We start from the raw sequence: 21,021 nt of genomic DNA on the forward strand, positions 1-21,021 counted from the left end.
CTAAAAAAAGAAAATATTTAAAAGAACCAAAAATTATATAATTTGTCCCATTAAAATGGCACTAAAATTATTCAACAAAGCATGGCAAAATGAATTACAAATTAAAAACGTTTTTTTTTAGCATTTTTGTTCTTTTTAAACTGTGGCATTAAAACTATTACCAAACAAAACAAAAACTAAAAAGTTTAAATATTAATAATTAATAAAATAATAAAAAAAACCTTTAGGAAACTGAACTTGAAAGATAAAGGAAAGAATGAGTTTATCAGGGCTGATTAGGGTAAACTAAATGTTGATAAGGGGTTACAGAACCAAATTTTATTTTTTTTAAAATGTATTTTTGCTTTTCACTATACTTCAACAGACTCGCGCAGAGAGAAACTCATCCCTTTGATCTGTAAATGAATACAAATGAGTAGACAGAAAAGTAACAATGTTACTTTGTATCTCTCTATCTCCTATCTGATCAATGTTTATAAACAATGTTACTTTGTATCTGTCAATCTCCTGGCTGATCAATGTTTATAAAAAAATGTTACTTTATATCTCTCTATCTCCCGCCTGATCAATGTTTATAAGCAATGTTACTTTGTATCTCTCTATCTCCTGTCTGATCAAGGTTTATAAACAATGTTACTTTGTATCTCTCTATCCTGTCTGATCAATGTTTATAAACAATGTTACTTTGTATCTCTCTATCTCCCGTCTGATCAATGTTTATAAACAATGTTACTTTGTATCTCTCTATCTCCTATCTGATCAATGTTTATAAACAATGTTACTTTGTATCTCTCTAACTCCTGTCTAATCAATTCCGTGACAGATTGGAAAGCAGCAAACATAAACCTATAGAGAGATCCAAACAAAAATGTACATAAATATGTAGCGCTAACCATCAATGAGCATAAACCAATGTGCACAATAAAATTAATAAATCAATATACATATAGACATGTGCATGATAATGGAAAAAAACATGTAGTGTCCATATAAAGTCCTTAAGTGAAAAAGAAAATCCACAATAAAATGTGTAAAAGTGAAGAGGAACCACGTCTGGGGCGCCCAAGATGACGTCAACCTGTGACGAAACGCGCCGGGCGGTACCAGACGCGACGCTCCCCTTTAGCCGGCTTTTTTGTATTCATGAGCGCGGAGACGCCACTGATCTCATTACTACGAATGATTTTACTACTGGATATGCCTGTTTGTTCATCTTACATGTATATGTATATTGATTTATTAATTGTATTGTGCACATTGGTTTATGCTCATTGATGGTTAGCGCTACATATTTATGTACTTTGTATCTCCTGTCTTATCAATGTTTATACACAATGTTACTCTGTATCTCTCTATATCCAGTCTGATCAATGTTTATAAACAATGTTACTTTGTATCTCTCTATCTCCCGTCTGATCAATGTTTATAAACAATGTTACTTTTTATCTCTCTATCTCCCGTCTGATCAATGTTTATAAACAATGTTATGCTCTCTTTGATTAATGTTTATAACATTGTCGGTCTGTTTTTGGGGAGCAGCAGCTGCCAGAACTGCTGTATTTACAGGGAACTAAAATGGCTTTGGGGGACATGGCAATGGGGAATCAGCAATGTATTTTTGGGCATGCGTAGCACATCCTGTATTTTTGAGTCGTTAAAGCGAGAAAACACAAAAATAATATATATGATGTGATCTGTAAGCTGCATGAACACACAAGTCTATTTTTTTTTTAGTCCCCCCTGCAATCCTTTTCTATTACCTGGTAATTCTGCCAGTAGATCCCTCATATTCTCCTCCTGTAATATGGATACAATGCCATCTAATGCACATTTCTCTGGTCCAGGTGCAGTCTACGGTGCAGATTACGGTGGAGCATCTGCAGTACCTGCGCTGGCCAGACCATGGGGTGCCCAGGAACACATCAGACCTGGTGCAGCTGATAGAGCTGATGAACAAATCTAACACTCCCGGGTCCGGACCCATCATTGTACACTGCAGGTATGGTGCTAGGTATAGTTTGCAGTCATGGGACAGATATATTGTTCAGTATAAAAATATCAAATAAAATTATTCTCAATGTTTGTGGAAATGCTATGAAATTTATATACTGGATTTGTGTACAGAAGAAGAGCTTGAAGCCCTGCCAAGTGTTTATTACTAAGTACATGTAAAAGAGAGCAAGCTCTTCTATCGTTAACCTTCTTGTCGATCAGATAATGTATATATGTGGTGGCAGGGGGTCGCAGGGGTTGCAATTGCAACTCAACCCCAATTCCAGGGGGGCCCAGGCGGCCTCCCTGTTACACCAGGCATCATGGCTGACCGCGGTCCCTTGACTTAAGAGCTGCTGTCATTCCTCTGTGGGAGGCAGGATTGCTCTGGATGAAGGGCGAGGGCTGCCCCAGTTAACAAGCCGGTGATTGGTTGTTAGGATACAGGACAGTCCTAGCAACCAACCACCAGCTTGCAGGCTGTATCGCTTAGCCCTCTGTCCAGACGTGCTGTGTCTCCCACCCTCCCCACTCTGTAAAGTTAAACAGGAGGAGGGGGCAATGGGGGGAGATGTAGGTAGGGGAGCTGTGGACATTAATAGAGGGGGGGGGCTATGGATACTAATGGGGGAAGCTGAGAACATTAATGGGGGGGGGGGCTGTGAACATTAAAATAGAAGTATGTTTTTTTTTTTACAATCATACTTTACCTAAGTGGATGCTGCATTTGTCCCTTGCCGGCTCTAAGGCTGAGAACAGAGCGATCAAAAACCACTGAACGCTCAGAACTCAGTGAGCAGAGAGCTGGTGCCTGTCAGTGACCGTTGTCTGCTCTAACCCCCCCCCCCCCCATGTGCTCCCTGGAGAGGGAGTTCTGTGGAGGGGGCGGGATCAGCTGGCTCAGGCTTTCAGCAGCTCACTGAGAGGCTGAGCTGGGTCCCTGTCCAGGCATGTGGGCGGATCCCGACCATATGATCACAATCTTTCCCAAGCCTGGATTAGCTCTGTGACATTAGCAGACAGCGGGCTTCAACCCACTGTCTGCTGAAAATGGGTCACAGGAGTGCAGTCTGTGATTCACAGGAGAAAGTACAGCCAAATGAGCTTTGGCTGTACTTCTCTTTTAATGGAGGAGGTGCTATAGATATTAAAGGGGGGAGCTGAGAACATTAATGGGGGGGGGGGGGCTGAGGACATTAATAGAGAGGCACTATGGATTTTAATTAGGAAGCTGAGAAAATAAATGAAGGGAGGCCTGAGGACATTAATGGAGGGGGGCTATGGATATTAATGGGGGGGAGCTGAGAACATTAATGGAGGGAGGGGGGGCTGAGGACATTAATAGAGAGGCACTATGGATATTACAGATATGAGAAAATTAATGGAGGGAGGCCTGAGGACATTAATGGGGGGGGGGGTGGCTATGGATAATAATGGGGGGGGAGCTGAGAACATTAACGGAGGAGGGACTGAGGACATTAATGGAGGAGGGCTGTGGATATTAATAGGGGGGAGCTGAGAAACATTACCAGAGGAGGGTCCGAGGACATTAATGGAGGGGGGGCTATGGATATTAATGGGGGGGGCTGAGAACATTACCAGAGGAGGGGCTGAGGACATTAATGGGGGACTCTAATGTATGGGGGGACTCTAATGTAAGGGCAGGAAAGCGTCTCGCTGCAGAACATGTGAAAAGGTCCCGCTACAGGACCATAATAAAGGGCATTGCAATGAGAGTAAAGAGCCCCAGAATCAATGGGAAGGGCCCGGGGCTCAAGTCCGTGGGACCCTTTATGGTTTCTTACACCAGGGCTCTGGGGGTTCCAGTTACACCTCTGATTTTGGGGCCATACCTCAACAACAAAAAAAAAAAACAGTGGACTGGCTTATGTCCAGCCTGTGGTGGGTGAGACCAGCTCTTCCTCCTTATATTTCCCATTCACACCCCGGTCCTCCATGTTTGCAGTGCTGGGATTGGCAGAACGGGCACGTTTATCGCGCTGGATATTCTCCTGAAGATGGCGCATGCGGTGAAGAAAGTGAACGTCTATAATTGTGTGTCAGAGCTGCGGAAGAAGAGAGTGAAAATGGTGCAGGAAAAGGTTTGTTCATCTACCATTGTTCTCCTTTATCTCACACCACTGATTTTATCATCGGAGTTCCTTCCTCCACATAATACCTCATCCAACATCCCATAATTATCTATATTCCCTTATAGACAACCAAGAGCTAATACATAGGTATGGATGTTACTTCTTATTTACAGTATATAGCTCTGACATATACCGCAGCGCTGTACAGAGATCACTGAGCCAGTCACATCAGTCTCTGTACCAGAGGAGCTTACACTCTAATGTCCCCTCCCCCACAGTCACATGAGGCTCTGTACCAGAGGAGCTTACACTCTAATGTCCCCAAAATGTCTCACTGTTCCATGTGACCTCATCAGATGACAATGGTCAGAATATAATACCTCTCCCCCTCTCCCGGTAGGAGCAGTACATCTTCCTCTATGACGCATTGCTGGAAGCTCTCCTCTGTGGGAACACCATCGTTCAGGTATCGGACATCCAGAAACGCATCGGTCACATGTCAGTACGGAATGGCAGGACCAACATGAGCGGGTACGACAAGGAGTTCCAGGTAATGTCTCAGCTGTGTTCATTGACACCAGAAGTCTGAAAAAAAGGTAGCTGTGCTCTTTAGCGTCTGTGGGGCAGGACTAGGTCCAAAAATACAATTCCTGCCTACTTACTGCCAAGCAGACCTATTTTATCACTCTCATTACCAACATGTCATCTTGACCCTGTCAACTCTTCTCTACCTTCAACTCTCTACTTCGTCCTCCACTGCCTTCACCCACTAACTCACTTACTGCCCAGGAGATCGCCAATCACTTCAAACATAAGATTGCTTAAATTTGTGAGGAGATCTTGGCTGTACAGATACCTTTCCCACTTATTACTCCATGTACTTCCTTCACTCAACTCTGCTACTACAGACAAGGTTGCTAAACTTTTTTCTAACGAACACCCAACCACCTGCCCCCTGGACCCTGTTCCCTTGCAAATGCTACGGTCACCCTCTGGCTCTATCCTACTCTCTTTAACTCACATGTTTATTTGCTTCCTCTCCTCTGGCTTCTTCCCCAACTCCCTAAAACATGCACTAGTCACCCCCATATTTAAAAAGCCCTCACTGGACCCCACCAAATAACTCTTAAAAATTAAAACTCAATCTCCTTTCTCCCCTTTTTATCCAAACTCCTAGAACATCTGGTCTACAAAGTGACCACTTAATTCTTGATCCCCTTCAGTCTTAATTTTGCCCTCAACACTCCACAGAAACTGTTCTCCTAATACTCACAAACTATCTACGAATGGCTAAATCCAATGGATGCTATTCTGTACTCCTACTTCTTGACCTCTCTGCTGCCACAGTGGACCACCCCCTCCTCCTCCTCAAAAAACTCCACTCCTTGATCTTTGTGACTGTTCCCATCCTACTTATCCAACCGCACCTTTAGCGTTACTTACAATTTTGCAATTCTACTTCCTCCTTTTCTTTTCTCCATCGGGGGTTCCCCAAGGTTCTTTTCTTGAATTTCTCCTATTCTCGATCTACACCTTCTGCCTGGGTCAGTTGATACCCTCCAATGGCTTCCAATACCATCTCTACGCTGATGACTGTGATGGAACCGGACGCCCCGACTGGGTATCTCCGCCAAGAAGCTGCTTCCTAAGCTCTGGAAGATGAGATGCGTGAATCTGGCTATAGTTCCCCAAGAACTAGACAGTACCAGTTGTGGAGGAAACCAGAATAAGAACTGTTTTTTAAAACACAGGCTCAAAGAAATATACACTGTGGGACAACTCCCCCTTAGCAGCCAATCCACATACACATATACTGTACATCCCATAATAGGTTAATCTTAAGGCAAACAGAAACAATAGAACAATGGGATACAGGATAGCCTCCCATGGCTTACAACACCATCTCTACGCTGATGACTGTGACGGAACCGGATGCCCTGACTGGTTATCTCCTTCAAGAAGCTGCTTCCTAAACCAGAATAAGAACTGTTTATTAAAACACAGGTTCAAAGAAATATACACTGTGGGACAACTCCCCCCTCCCCCTTAGCAGCCAATCCACATACACATATACTGTACATCCCATAATTGGTTAATCTTAAGGCAAACAGAAACAATAGAACAATGGCATACAGGATAGCCTCCCATGGCTTACAACACCATCTCTACGCTGATGACTGTGACGGAACCGGATGCCCCAACTGGGTATCTCCGCCAAGAAGCTGCTTCCTAAGCTCTGGAACACGAGACTCGTGAATCTGGCTATAGTTACCCCAAGAACTAAACAGTACAAGTTTTGGAGGAAACCAGAATAAGAACTGTTTATTCAAACACAGGCTCAAAGAGATATACACTGTGGGACAACTCCCTCCTCCCCCTTAGCAGCCAATCCACATACACATATACTGTACATCCCATAATAGGTTAATCTTAAGGCAAACAGAAACAATAGAACAATGGGATACAGGATAGCCTCCCATGGCTTACAACACCATCTCTACGCTGATGACCAGAATAAGAACTGTTTATTCAAACACAGGCTCAAAAAGATATACACTGTGGGACAACTCCCTCCTCCCCCTTAGCAGCCAATCCACATACACATATACTGTATACCCATAATAAGTTGATCTTAAGGCAGACAGAAACAATAGAACAATGGAATACAGGTACTTAACAATAAAAAACACCACCCCACCTCACTATCTAGCAAGGGTCTATGAGAGACTCCAACCATATTCAAGCAATCGGAAAAGTCAAATTGTTTAGCTTTATATATTTCTTGAGGGATATTGTTCAGAAATGTTATTGTCCCAAGTGAAAGAGGCCCTTCCATTCTTTAAAAAATACGCATCCCATAATAAGCTTACTCAAGGCAGACAGGAACAATAGAACAATGGAATGCAGGTATTCAACAATAACAAACCCCCACCCCACTAGCAAGGGTCTATGAAAACACTTTATGCAATGTATCTTTAAATATTTCCTGAGGGATATTGTCCAGAAATATAATTGTCCCAAGTGAAAGAGCCCTTCACTCTTTCAACACAAACCACACATATAGAACTCAGGATAAACGGGGTAACACGAAATGCTGAGTCCCATGTGGTTGTACAGCGAGTCTGATTAGTGCAGATCCGACTGGGGTTCTTGGTCACCCTGTGCCCCTAATAGACACAGGGTGACTTACACATAAGAGGGGCCGGGGAAGCTGGACGAGTAGTTTCCCAACCTCTCTAAAGTAATGTGGGTTCCACGAGCCCCCCCAGCCTAAGTGACTCCTGTCACAATGACACCCAAATCTATCTCTCTACCCCTCAACCCACTCCTTCAGTCTCTCCACATATCACTAATTTACTAACAGACATATCTGACTGGATGTCACACCTCTTCCCCAAAGGCAATCTATCAAAACCCGAGCTCATAATATTTCCTCCCCCAAGTGCCCCTTCCCCTGACTTCTCTGTCAAGATCGATGGCACAACTATCAACCCATTTCCAGCATGTGAGGGTGCTAAATGTAACCGTGGACTCTGAACTATCCTTTCCACCCCACGTCCCATCATTGTCCAAAGCTTGCCGCCTCAACCTCCGCAACATCTCAAAAATACGTCCCTTCCTAACCAATGACACCACAAAGCTCCTAGTCCACTCCCTGGTCATCTCTTGCCTCAACTACTGCAACTCCCTCCTCATTGGATTACCTTTACATAGACTAACCTCCTTGAGCCCGTCATGAATGCTGCTGCCAGACTCATCCACCTTACCAACCGTTCAGAGTCTGCTACCCCTCTCTGCCAATCCCTACACTGACTTCCGATCACCCAACAAATTAGATTCATAATACTAACAATAACTTACAAAGCCATCCACAACTCGGCCCCCAGCTTCATCACTAACCTGGTCTCAAAGTACCAACCTGATCGCTCTCTTCATTCCTACCAATACCTCCCATTGAGTAACCCTGTGCTACTCTGTCCCTTCCACACTCCATCCAAAAATAAGAAAAAACATTTTGGCTGTAATTCTTCTAAGTTATATATTAGAGATAATATAAATCTTCAATAAAATGATTTATCTTTAAGGATCTGGAGAAGCTCAGAGAATTATATCAGATCTATCAATGTAAGGAAGGAAAGAAGCCGGAAAACCAGGAGAAGAATCACAACCCCGAAATCCTTCCAGGTGAGATGACTGTTTTATAGGGGAACAATTGTAATAGGCCATTTATCCGTTTTTTTTTTACCCTTTTATTTACACATAATTATGTATTTTATTAATTATCAGGTAATTATCAAATAACCAATTTTTTATGTACGTTAAAATCATAATTTTTACTAGAAAACTGCTTAGAAACCTCCCCCCCCCCCCCTCTGCCCACAAAACTATACATTTTCCAAAGCCGAGGCCCTGGAGAATAAAATTGCGGTTGAAAAAGTTATTTTTGTCTCATAATATTTGCCACAGCTATTTTCCAAGTTCATATCTTCAGGAAAAAATGCACTAAAATTTATTTAACCACTTGACGACCAGCCGCCGTCGGCAGGTTGCCGTGAATTGCCGTACCTGTACTGCGGTTCGCGGGAGCGATTCTGGGGGGCACGCACGAGGGCCCACTTGCCAGCAGGGAAGCTGATCCATGGAGCCAGCTGCTACGATTGCTGCCGGGCACCCGCGATCGCTCTCCGTGAAGAGAGAATGGCGGTCTGCCGTGTTTACAACAGCCATTCTCTCAGCTTTCAACACAGAGCTTCTGTGTTCCTCCTATTTAGGATCACAGGTCTCGGTGTTGATTTCACAAGCCCATCCCCCTCACAGTTAAAAAACACCCCCTAGGCTCACATTTAACCTTTTGTTTGCCCCTGGGTTAACCGCTTCCCTGCCAGTGTCATTAGTATAGTAACAGTGCATATTTTTAGCACTGATTACTGTAGTAATGTCACTGGTCCCCCCAAAAATGTCAGTTAGGGGTCTGATCTGTCCACCGCAATAAGAATCACAGATCGCCGCCATTACTAGTAAAAAAACAAATAAAAATGACATAAATCTTTCCCATAGTTAGTAGACGCAATAACTTTTGCGCAAACCAATCAAAATACGCTTATTGGGATTTTTTTTACAAAAAATATGTAGCAGAATTACAGATTGGCCTAAAAGGTTAACAAAAATTTGATTTTACATTTTTTTTTCTTGGGAATGTTATATAGCAGAAAGTGAAATTTATTTATTTATTTATTTTTTCAGAATTGACGCATTTTTTTTTGTTTTTAGCACAAAAATTAAAATCATAAAGGTGATCAAATACCACCAAAAAAAGCTCTATTTGTAGGGAAAAAAGGACATCAATTTTATTTGGGTGCAATGTTGCACAACCACGCAATTGTCCGTTAAGATAACGCAGTGCAGAATCGCAAAATATGGCCTGGTCATTAAGGGGGAAAATCTTCTGGTCCAGAAGTGAATAATGTAAAAATATACAATATAATGTCCATTTTTTTTTGGTCAAATATAAAATATGGGGTTGAATTAAGTAAATAAATACCAAACTTGTCAAGTCTAGGAATTGCACACACCCATGAAATGGTGACAAATTACAGTACCATAAATTGCCCATAGGTGACACTTTAACTCTACACTGATAACCTTATAGGTTTTTAATCATGAATTATGGCCCTAGCATTATTGTTGTCACGGTATTTACGGTGATATCTGGCAACATCTCTGACATTGCTGGAAGAGGTATGTTTAAAATGTTTTATTATTATTTTATTTATTTTATTAAAAGTATTTTTTTTTTTTTTACACTTTTTGAAAACAGAATTAGCAAAATCCTCTTTTAAATTCTGGGTTCATTAGTCACAGAGGAGATTTGGGAATGAAGGTTTCCAAACTGAGGTTTTAATAAAATCTTTATTTTACAAATACACATTTCATAAAAGGAGCACAAATGATACCGGTGTCAGTTTTCTTAAAAAAGAGAAAATCAGAAAACATTTGGTTTAAGATTTACTGTGTATCTCTATTTGACATTGCTCACAGTCCCATCTGAACAAAACAGGCATAGATGGAGAATTTCAGCTTGAGTTATTGAGCTCTTTAGACAATGTGCTTTGATCAGGAAAAACAGCACTGAATAATTTAGATTTATCTGATTAAAAATAGGAAGAAAAAATATCTTTTGGATCTGTATTTTTTTTTTTTATTATTCCTGAACATATTAAAAAATCTATTATAATTATTTGACTAAAGTTTTGAAAAATATATATTGTAGATTTTTTTTTTTTTTAGCCCTGATTACTATACACAGTATGTATTAATTCATATTTATCTGACACAAATATAATTTTTGTTCTAAATATAACAAATACATAAATAAATATGCAAAAAATGCTTCCACTATATAAACTGACTAATGAAATAAGGAGTTCCCAAACAAATACAAAAAAAAAAAAAAAAACTTGACACAATGGATAAACGCATACTCCACTACTTGGATACATTTCCCCCTTACTTGGAAATAAAACTAAACAAGACAACAGACAGATGGAAAAATACAGAACTTTATATTCCTGTTGTTTTGTTTCTCTCTCTCTTCCCCTTAGTAGTTTATTAGTTGAATGTTTACTTAGAATAATAATTATTATGGGCTATGTATGTGTGGCAATACTTTAATAATATCAGTATTAATTATTATTATATGTTTATAACAATATTGTAATCTGAAATCCTAGCTACAAACACAAAATCTAATAAAAAAAAAAGTTGCTTGAGCAATAAAAAGATACATTATAAAATAATTAAAAGTATAATTAATATATTGATGATTTTGTAATCCATTATTTTCAATAGAGAAAACCTTTTCTTTCGTTAATCATTATGTAATCTGCAATATTGAGTAAAGAAATGCTTTTCTTGCAGTGTCCTTTTTTTTTTAGTTTAGGAAAAACTGGGACAAATTTTAACCTTACAGGAAAAAATAAATCCCTCCCAAAGACCTCAAAGACAGTTGCATATATTCCCTGGATCTAAATATTTTCAAATTAAAACTTCCTAGAAAGAAGTGTTGACATGCATCAGTTAACTTGCTAATACCTCTATGACTAATTTGAATACCTACAAAAAAAAAATCACATATAAGACTTTATTTGAATATATTGTGTTTAACCACTTGCCTACTGGGCACTTTCTCCCCCTTCCTGCCCAGGCCATTTTTCAGCTTTCAGCGCTCTCACACTTTGACTGACAATTGCGCGGTCATGCTACACTGTACCCATATGAAATTTTTATCATTTTTTTCACACAAATACACAAATTGGTGATATTTAATCACCTCTGGGTTTTTTATTTCTTACAAAAAAAAAAAGAAAAAAGACAGAAAATTAAAAAAAAAAAAAAAAGTTTTTCTTATTTTCTGTGAGTAAATTTTGAAAATAAATAAATTTTTCTCCTTCACTGATGTGCGCTGATGATGCTGCACTGATGGGCACTGATGAGGTGGCACTTATGGGCACTGATGAGGTGGCACTGATGAGGAGGTACTAATATGCCGCACTGATGAGCACTGATAGGTGGCACTGATGAGCACTGAGAGGTGGCACTGCTGGGCACTGAGAGGTGGCACTGCTGGGCACTGAGAGGTGGCACTGCTGGGCACTGAGAGGCGGCACTGAGGGGCGGCACTGATGAGCACTGAGGGGCGGCACTGATGGACACTGATGGGTGGCACTGATGGACACCGATGGGTGCCACTGATGAGCACTGTTGGGCGGCACTGATGAGCACTGATGGGCAACACCATCAGTGCCCACACCCAGTACCCATAGTGCTGCTAGTCAGTGCCCATCAGTGCCTAGATGAGCAGGCACTGATGGGCACTGATTGTGGGCACTGATGGGGGGCACTGATGGTGGGCACTGTGGGCACTTATGGCATTTTATTTACCTCTTGTGTAATCAGGGCACTGGTGATCAGTGCCCTGATTACATTCCTCTGTGTCCCCTTACCGGTGATCGGCTCACCTCTTCCTCACACGCAGTCTCTGTGTGAGGAAGGAGAGCTGGCGATGAGAGATGATCTCATATGTTTACATTTGAGATCATCTCTCATTGCACGTTCCGATCACGTGGTAAATGGCCGCTGTGATTGGCCATTCACTACGATCTGTGATTGGCTGTGTCCAAGGGACACGGCCGACACAGATTTTCCCCGATGCGCGCGGGGAGCCTGTTACTGGGAGGCCGCATAAAGACGGCCTCCGGGAAATTAGAGCCCGTGCTGTAGCCGTCTTTCGGCTATGGCGCGGGCGGGAGGTGGTTAATATAGACTGACAATAACTTAAAATGGTTGTAAAGTTAGAAGGTTTTTTTTTTATCTTAACGCATTCTTTGCAGTAAGATATAAAATCTTCTGTGTGCAGCAGCCCCCCTCAGCACCCTAATACTTACCTAAGCCCACCTCTATCCAGAGATGTTCCCGAGAGGCTCAGCTTCCTGGGACGCCCACTCCTCTCCCAAGCTGCTTGTTGTGGGGGCACTTTTTTTTTTTCATCATGAAAAAAATGACCTTTTTTCTTTTTTTTTTTTTCTTTTTTAAAGTAGATGTGAGATGTGAGGTCTTTTTGACCCCAGATCTAACATTAAAGAGGTCCTGTCCTGCTTATTTCTATTACAAGGGATGTTTACATTCCTTGTAATAGGAATAAAAGTGATCAAAAACATTAAAAAAAAAACAAAAAAAAACAACAGTGTAAAAATAAAAGATAAAATAAATAGGAAAAAAAAATTAAAGCGTCCCTGTTAGCTCACACGCAAAAGCGAACGCATACGCAAGTCGCACCCACATATGTAAATGGTGTTCAAACCACATATGTGAGGTATCGTCGTGATCGTTAGAGAGAGAGCAATAATTAGACCCCCTCTTTAACTCTAAACTGGTAACCTGTAGACATTTTTAAAATGTCGCCTGTTGGGATTTTTAAGTACCAATGTTTGTCGCCATTCCACGAGCGTGCGCAATTCTGAAGCATGACATGTTGGGTATCTATTTACTCAGCGTAACATTATTTTTCACATCATAGAAAAAAAATTGGCTAACTTTACAGTTATTTTTTTATTTTTTAATTCAAAAAAGTGTATTTTTCCCTAAAAAATTGCGTTTGTAAGACCGCTGCACAAATACGGTGTGAGAAAAGATATTGCAACAATCTCCATTTTATCCTCTAGGGTCTCTGCTAAAAAAGAATATGTATATATATATATATATATATACTGTGTATATATATATATATATATATATATATAATGTTTGAGGGTTCTAAGTAATTTTCTAGCAAAAAAAAAAACTGATTTTAACTTATAAACAACAAGTGTCAGGAAAAGGCCTGGTCCAGAAGTGGTTTAGGAAAAAAAACTTTTTTTTTTTAAACCTAATTAATAATTTCAATAGTGCAACTGTATCTAACAATTATACAATTAAAAAGACGGTACTGCTAATCCTACTGCAGCAGGAAGGTGGCGGTGTTACTCTTCAGGCTGGAATATAAGTTTATCAGTGAACCTTCCAGCATGTGATCACGAGTCCTCCTTTCCATTCTATGACTTTCCTTTGCTGTACCATTCTTACCATAAACTCCTTCATATACTGATAGTGAGCGGGTATAAATGTAGCATGGCTTGAAAGTCTAACAAGACGGAACATCAGTGTATGAAGGTCTGTACAGCTTACTGGTGACAAACTGGTGAGAATCCAGGAAGAGGACGAATCGAGACGACTGCTCCTCAGGGTCTAACAAAGGTCTATTGACTGACTTGCACCTCCTGACTAAATAATGGGAGTGCGTTCTCACATCTACAGAATATACTAAAAAATGGATTTTTGTAAAATCTTACCGTAAAATCCTTTTCTCTTAGCTCATCGACAGACGTAGTCCTCGGTGATACACCACCTTCGGGTTATGTTACCTCCGCAGGAGCAGGACTAGACAGGAAATTAAAAAGCTCTGGCCACACCCTAGGGGCAGTCCCAGAGGGTATATCCTCTCTCTCTCTGCCTCAGCAAATCAGTTATGTGAAAAAGCAGTGCTTAGAGAATTTAACCCAACCCAACTCCAAAACAGAGGGGCGGGGACTACGTCTGTCGATGAGCTAAGAGAAAAGGATTTTACGGTAAGATTTTACAAAAATCCATTTTTCTCTAGCGCTCATCGACAGACGTAGTCCTCGGTGATACACCACCTTCGGGACGTCCCAGAGCAGTATCACAAATGAGGGGTGGGAAAATGGAAATCAAATCCCAATCTAGAAGGCCCAACCGGTGCCAACTAGAAGTTTACAATGCTCATCCTTAATGATGAGACTCAACCAAAAAAAGAGAAAACAATTTTTTTTTTTTTTTTTTTTTTTTCCAAACAGAAAAAAACTCTCGAGGTAGACCACCGGTCTCCTCAAATTGCGGCCTGCAAAACCTTGCGGCCAAATGAGGCATCCGCCGATGCCGTCACATCAATTTTATAGAATTTTGTAAAGGTATGTACCGACGACCAGGTGGCCGCCTTACATACCTGGACCACTGACGCCTGATGGCGAAAGGCCCAGGAAGTACTGAGCGCTCGAGTGGAGTGCGCCCTAACAGGGAACGGAGGACTCTGACCCTTAATAGAATAAGCCTGTACCACCGTTTGTCTAATCCATTTGGCAATGGTCGCGGCAGATGCAGGCAAACCCTTTCTGGGGCCATCCGTGATCACAAAAAGTGAATCCGTCTTACGGAATGATTCCGTAGATTTCAGGTATACCCTGATTGCCCGAACCACATCTAAGGAATGCAACGCATGTTCCCGATGATGCTTGGGCTGAGGACACAAGGAAGGTAGTACAATATCTTCATTCAGATGAAAATCTGAAACCACCTTGGGAAGAAAAGATGGCTTAGGATGAAGTACTACCTTATCCCTATGAATCACTAGGTATGGTGACTGGCATGATAATGCAGCCAGTTCTGACACCCTGCGAGCAGAAGTAATAGCCACCAAGAAGGCCACCTTCTGGGATAGAGTAAGCAAGGGAATCTCCCTGATGTTTTCAAAGGGAGGTTTCTGTAGAACCGACAAAACCAAATTAAGATCCCAGGGCGGTAAGGGCGCGCGGACTGGAGGAGCCAGGTGCCGCACCCCCTGGATGAAATTCCGCACCAAGGATTTGGTAGCTAAAGGCTTCTGAAAGAAGATTGCTAATGCTGAAACTTGACCCTTGATGGTGCTCAAGGCTAGCTTCTGCTCAACCCCTTGTTGCAAAAAGGCCAATATTCGAGTCACCGAATAGGTACGTGGAGGAAATCCTAAAGATTCGCACCACGCAATATAAGTCTTCCATGTGTGATAATAGACTTTGCTGGAAGTCGCTTTCCTTGCTTTAATAAGGGTAGGAATGACTGAATTAGACAAACCTCTGTCCTTCAGTACTTGGGTCTCAATGGCCAGGCCATTAAAACCAGCGACTGTAAAGCACGAAGGTAAATTGGTCCTTGAGACCACAGACACTCCCTGAGACGAAGTTCCCACGGAACGTCTGCGACTAACATGTCCAAGTCGGCCAGGCCGGCTTGAGGAGGCCAGCCTAGAATTTCTAGGACCACTGGCGCTGATTGGATCTGAACCAGGCGTCCCTAGAGCTATCTGGCCCCGACCATCCGAGGAAGTCTGGTCGTTTTCTGTTCCCACACATTTATCAGATACCTGATAGTTATCAGGAAAGGTGATCTTTTCTGGTTGAACCTCAGGGACCGAAGTCACCCGACTAGAGGCTACTTGGCCTATCTGGTCAACCAGATCCGATTCCTGTGAGGTATCGGGACTAATCTTAGGAAAAGGTAAAGGAAAAGATCTTTTCAGGGAACGGTAACTACCGCTTCCTGTGGTACTTAAATGTTGGAAGGGAAGAATCGCACCAGTAGTAGTGGTAGATGCTCGATCTAATGTCCTGAATACCGGTGAAAACGTCCCCCCACCCTGAAACCGGGTGGGGGCGCACCTTCAGGCTGTGTACTCCTTTACTTCGGGTTTGGCTGGGTTGGTCCTCTGCTTGTCCGACCAGCCCTTCTTGAACCCTCCTGGAGGAGTCTTGCCTTTCCCGCTAGTACCAGCCGGGCGCCCTTTATGGGCGGTAAAGAAAGGTCCTCGCTTGTTGCGAGGTCCCTTAGCTTTTGCAGCCTGTGGCAAAAAAGTGCTCTTGCCCCCAGTGGCATCCTTAATGATTTCATCTAGGTTGGCTCCAAATAGACGATTCCCCTGAAAAGGGAGATTGGTCAAGGTCTTTTTGGAACCTAGGTCAGCTGACCAGCATTTTAACCACAGCACACGTCTGAGGATCACTGCTAACTTAGATGCATGCCCTAATAGGGGAGTAGTGTCCAAGGCTGCGTCACAGATAAACCGTAGCCCTTGTATGATCTGTTCCATCAAATCAGATGTCTCCTGGGGAATATCTTTTCCCCTAAGATCTTGGCGTACCATTTTCGCCCATTCCGTAAGTGTCTGGGAAACTAGACCAATAACGATTACTGGTCTAAATGCTGACCCTATCAGAGAAAAGATAGTGCGGGACTCTGCTTCTATCTTTCGATCCACCGGATCCTTAAAGGACGAAGTGTCCTCCACTGGAATAACCGTGGCTTTATTCAGCCTGGAAATAGGCGGATCCACGATTGGTGGTACCGTCCATTTCTTAATGATGGATTCCTCAAACGGATAGCGTCTAGCAATACGCTTGGAAATAGTAAAGGTACGCTTAGAATGCTCCCATTCTCCTTTAATCTGATTACCAAAACATTTAGGTACAGGAAAAGCCTTCGCCGTCTTGATGGGCTTATTAGTACCAAAAGGCATCTCTGTTTCAGTTGCTTCTGCCGGTAAAGCCTCAAGTTTTAAGGTTTCTTGCACTGCCACAACTAGTGCGTCCACCAATGCTTCTTCCTGAATAATAGCAAGAGAAGAAGCGTCCTCCTCACTTTCTGAGGGGGCTTTACCTGGGATAGCAACCCTTGCAGAGGAACCTGCAACTGCCGTGACCATCTCTGAATCTGAGTCAGAGGTGTCAGATAGTATAGGGGTAGGCGGGGGTCGCTTCCTTGACCCCCGTCCCTGACAGGCCGCCTCCACCCGAGCCACCATAGACTCCAAAATTGCTGTAAATGACTCTATACTCTGTGCACCGGCGGGTCCCGAGGCCCCCTCGAGGGAAACAGGTGGGGGAATATGTGTGGCAGGGTCCATGATAACTCCAGTTACTTCCTGGATAATATAATTCAAAAGTAAAGAAAAAAACTTTTTTCTTTTTTTTTTTTTTTTTTTTTTTGACCCCCAGCGCCACAAAAAAGCCCCTTAGTGTTACCTGCTAGCTATCGATCGAGAGAGAGAGAGATAGACCCCCAGGCTCACCACTTGATGCTCAGAGTTAAACTGCAACAGCTTACAGCGCTGTCTTGACAAACAGGAAGTCTTTTGGCTGGCTGCCCAGGAAGAAAGGAGGCGGCTCCGCCCCTCTGCACGCCTTCCGGCGCCTCCCCCAAGCTCCACGAGGTGTAGGATCACCTCAAACATGGCCGCCCCCATGCTGGAGACACGAGGCTACGCCAAAATGGCGGCTCGTGCGATCCTGCAAGAAAAAATGGCGGCGGCCTGCTGAATGGCGGTGTGCTGCAAGGCACACAACACTGTCTCTGCCTGGGGATATGGCGTGGTTGGCGGTATCGGCCCTGGCGGACCGCATGGCCGTTTGGGAGGCCTGCTAATAGCTGGAGATCTGATTTGGAAGGCAGTCTACATGTCCGTGGCTTCTGACTGGTAGGTAGCTTATACTTAACCCATAAGATTCCCAGAATGCCACAGATTACATCTTTTAAACATGTATACAATAGATTGTTAGCTCCCAAACCAAGCCTCCTGGCTTTTTGTACACAAAAAATCACACTCAAAGTAGGAGGATCTGTGACATGTTATAGGATAGAAAGGACTCTTTCTTACCATACAGAGAGGGGCCCGCGTTCACCACAAAACCCGTCAGGGGGAAAGGGGGAACATACTACTCACCATACCGGAACCAGGCGGGCACCAACTCCTGACAGTACCCCTCTCCACCGGGGCGGGAGGGCTGTCGACCGATACGAACGCCGTGACTCATGGTCTTTGGCGTTTCAGCGAGACGTTTAACTCGCGGGTTCAGTCCTTTTAATGGGACTTTGTCGCGGCCGACCCAGCGCGGAGCTATGGCCTGCACGCGCTCGTAGGCTGAACTGGGGTGACCACCGGATCTCAACATCCAGCCCGTCGCCCAGTTCAGCTTTCTTGCTTGAAGATCTCACAGGAACACTGGAGAAAAAAGCTGTCTAAAAAAAAATCCTTTAAGAAAAAATTCTTGCCAGGACCTAAGATCCCAGCAAGGTGTCTAGGTCCTTACTCCTAACTAGACAGAAAATAACTGATTTGCTGAGGCAGAGAGAGAGAGGATATACCCTCTGGGACTGCCCCTAGGGTGTGGCCAGAGCTTTTTAATTTCCTGTCTAGTCCTGCTCCTGCGGAGGTAACATAACCCGAAGGTGGTGTATCACCGAGGACTACGTCTGTCGATGAGCGCTAGAGAAAATTAATTTCTAGGTAGAATTGGAATGTGGAAGAGACTGACCTCCTGCCTGTAGTCGGGAGATCTTCTTCTTTACTTGATGACATAAATTGAGTGGAAATGCCACTTCTAATGGGTGTCACTGGAACAGCTGTCCACGTTGAGGCCTTCTCCTTCACTTCTGTTTCAACTGTAAACTTTGGAATATCTCCTCAATTTCTGACTAACTGGTGTGAATATCCTGAACAGGGACACAGTGATAAAAGAGGTTCTAACCCAACAAAACTCATACAAAACTAGAAAACAGATTTTCAGTTGAGTTTCACTTTATCTTTGGCTGTAAAACCTACAACCCATGGCCAGATGTCTTCTCACCTCCAGTGTTATCTCTGTCCACAGGTGATCACTGGCGTCCGGTCCTGATGTCCACACTGAACACCCGGGGGGCTCCCGGATACATCAACGCTGTGTTTGTGAATGTAAGACTCTTCTCAACTCAACACTTCCCGGTCATGGAAAAAGGCGGGATTATTATAAAGCAACATAAACATATAATTTTATAATATTATTTTAGCATATGAAAAAAGAATGCAACCTACTCATCAAGCTTTAATCTTACACTGTTTTGTTCTTGGAGATAGATAGATAGATAGATAGATAGATAGATAGATAGATAGATAGATAGATAGATAGATAGATAGATAGATAGATAGATAGATAGATAGATAGATAGATAGATAGATAGATAGATAGATAGATAGATAGATAGATAGATAGATAGATAGATAGATAGATAGATAGATAGATAGATAGATACAGGGCATTTTTTCAGCTGGAACTTGGTGGAACTCAGTTCCACCACCTCTGGCTCAGGCCCTCTGCTCCCTGCTCACCACTATCACTTGTAAACACAGAAGTCCGGCTTCTGTGATTACATGTGCCAGCTTGTCTCCCAATTGCTCCCACAGATCTGATCTCCCGAGCTGCTGCCACAGGATGTGCAGGATGGGGACAAGGTAGATTGAGGTGACTGGGGTGCAGTGCAGATGCCAACATCCCCACTGGATGATCTCCCTGCAAGTGACAGAGGAGGAACCACCTACAGTGAGCAGGGAGGTATTGGACCCCGCTGGGTGCTTCAGCTTAATACAGCAACAAAAGTAAGACATGGTGAAAATGGTGGAACTTTTAAGGCGGGAGGAGAAGATGAGTCCAGGGGCAGAGGATGGGGGTGGGGGGGGGGGGTGGGGGTGCATGCAGAGGTCAGAGTTGAAGAGGAGTGAAAGTGAGATGTGTATGGGAATGCAGAGGTAAGCAGCTGTGGAAGAAGGCTGAACTCTGCACTCTGTATGCTGCGCACCCCTGAACTCTGCACTATGTACGTAGCGCACCCCTGAACTCTGCACTATGTACGTAGCGCACCCCTGAACTCTGCACTATGTACGTAACGCACCCCTGAACTCTGCACTATGTACGTAGCGCACTCCTGAACTCTGCACTATGTACGTAGCGCACCCCTGAACTCTGCACTATGTACGTAGCGCACCCCTGAACTCTGCACTATGTACGTAGCGCACCCCTGAACTCTGCACTATGTATGTAGCGCACCCCTGAACTCTGCACTATGTATGTAGCGCACCCCTGAACTCGGCAAGTAGAGCACTCCTGAACTCTGCACTCTGTACCTAATGCACTCCAGGTATTTAATGCCCCTTTAAGACCGTCCCACTGAAATTTTACCACATCCACCTGCAATGTGTGTGCATGGGGGGGAGGGGGGTGGTTTGGAGCTCGTGCTTAAGTTCCTGCATCTATTTGCTGAGAAAAAAAGCCCTATATATATATATATATATATTGTAAGGGATTAGCTCGGTGGTAGGCGTGGATGACCCCTTTGGGGGTGCGTTTGCACAGAGAGATAGCCGAGCAGAGGTTGAAAACAAGACTGATTTATTCATGCAATTTACTTCACACAATTGCAAGCGTCAAAACAGCCAAAATAAAATAAAAGACAAAATAAATCCTTGCCTCTGTGGGCGGCTACCTTCTCACGCTGGAACCTACCTAAGAAGTCTTTCCAACCTACTGTTGGGCCGACACTGCTGATCCTACAGCAGACACTCAAATGTCCATTTGTTTGCTTTTCACACAGCACAAACATTGTCCATTGAACATGTCCCTTTGTTTTCTTTCACACAGCACATGTTCATTTATAACAGGATCCTTTACTCTTCACACTCTTCACAGGGAACACTTTGTCTTCTCACCTTTGAGACGTCTTCACTCGTGGTTACCCTCCTTAGCTTCACATCGCTGTAGGGGGT

The 21,021-nt window shown here is 43.2% G+C and overlaps 2 protein-coding genes across 2 annotated transcripts in view; both read left to right on the plus strand.

Annotated features, from left to right (window-relative positions):
* Positions 1-21,021, plus strand: part of LOC309550555 (receptor-type tyrosine-protein phosphatase kappa-like) — a 408,935-nt gene that overhangs the window by 202,675 nt on the left and 185,239 nt on the right. The window lies entirely within an intron of this gene.
* The window catches only part of LOC309562012 (receptor-type tyrosine-protein phosphatase alpha-like), a 57,895-nt gene that overhangs the window by 19,833 nt on the left and 17,041 nt on the right, over positions 1-21,021 (plus strand). Inside the window, exons 9-13 of the mRNA XM_082266110.1 lie at positions 1,845-1,999; positions 3,959-4,094; positions 4,486-4,635; positions 8,171-8,270; positions 19,097-19,176. Of these exons, the coding sequence (XP_082122236.1) occupies positions 1,845-1,999; positions 3,959-4,094; positions 4,486-4,635; positions 8,171-8,270; positions 19,097-19,176 (621 nt within the window). The remainder of the gene's footprint in view (positions 1-1,844; positions 2,000-3,958; positions 4,095-4,485; positions 4,636-8,170; positions 8,271-19,096; positions 19,177-21,021) is intronic.

Source organism: Pelophylax lessonae (genome assembly GCF_965119305.1).
Source record: "Pelophylax lessonae genome assembly, chromosome: 1".
Taxonomy (NCBI): Eukaryota; Metazoa; Chordata; class Amphibia; order Anura; family Ranidae; genus Pelophylax; species Pelophylax lessonae.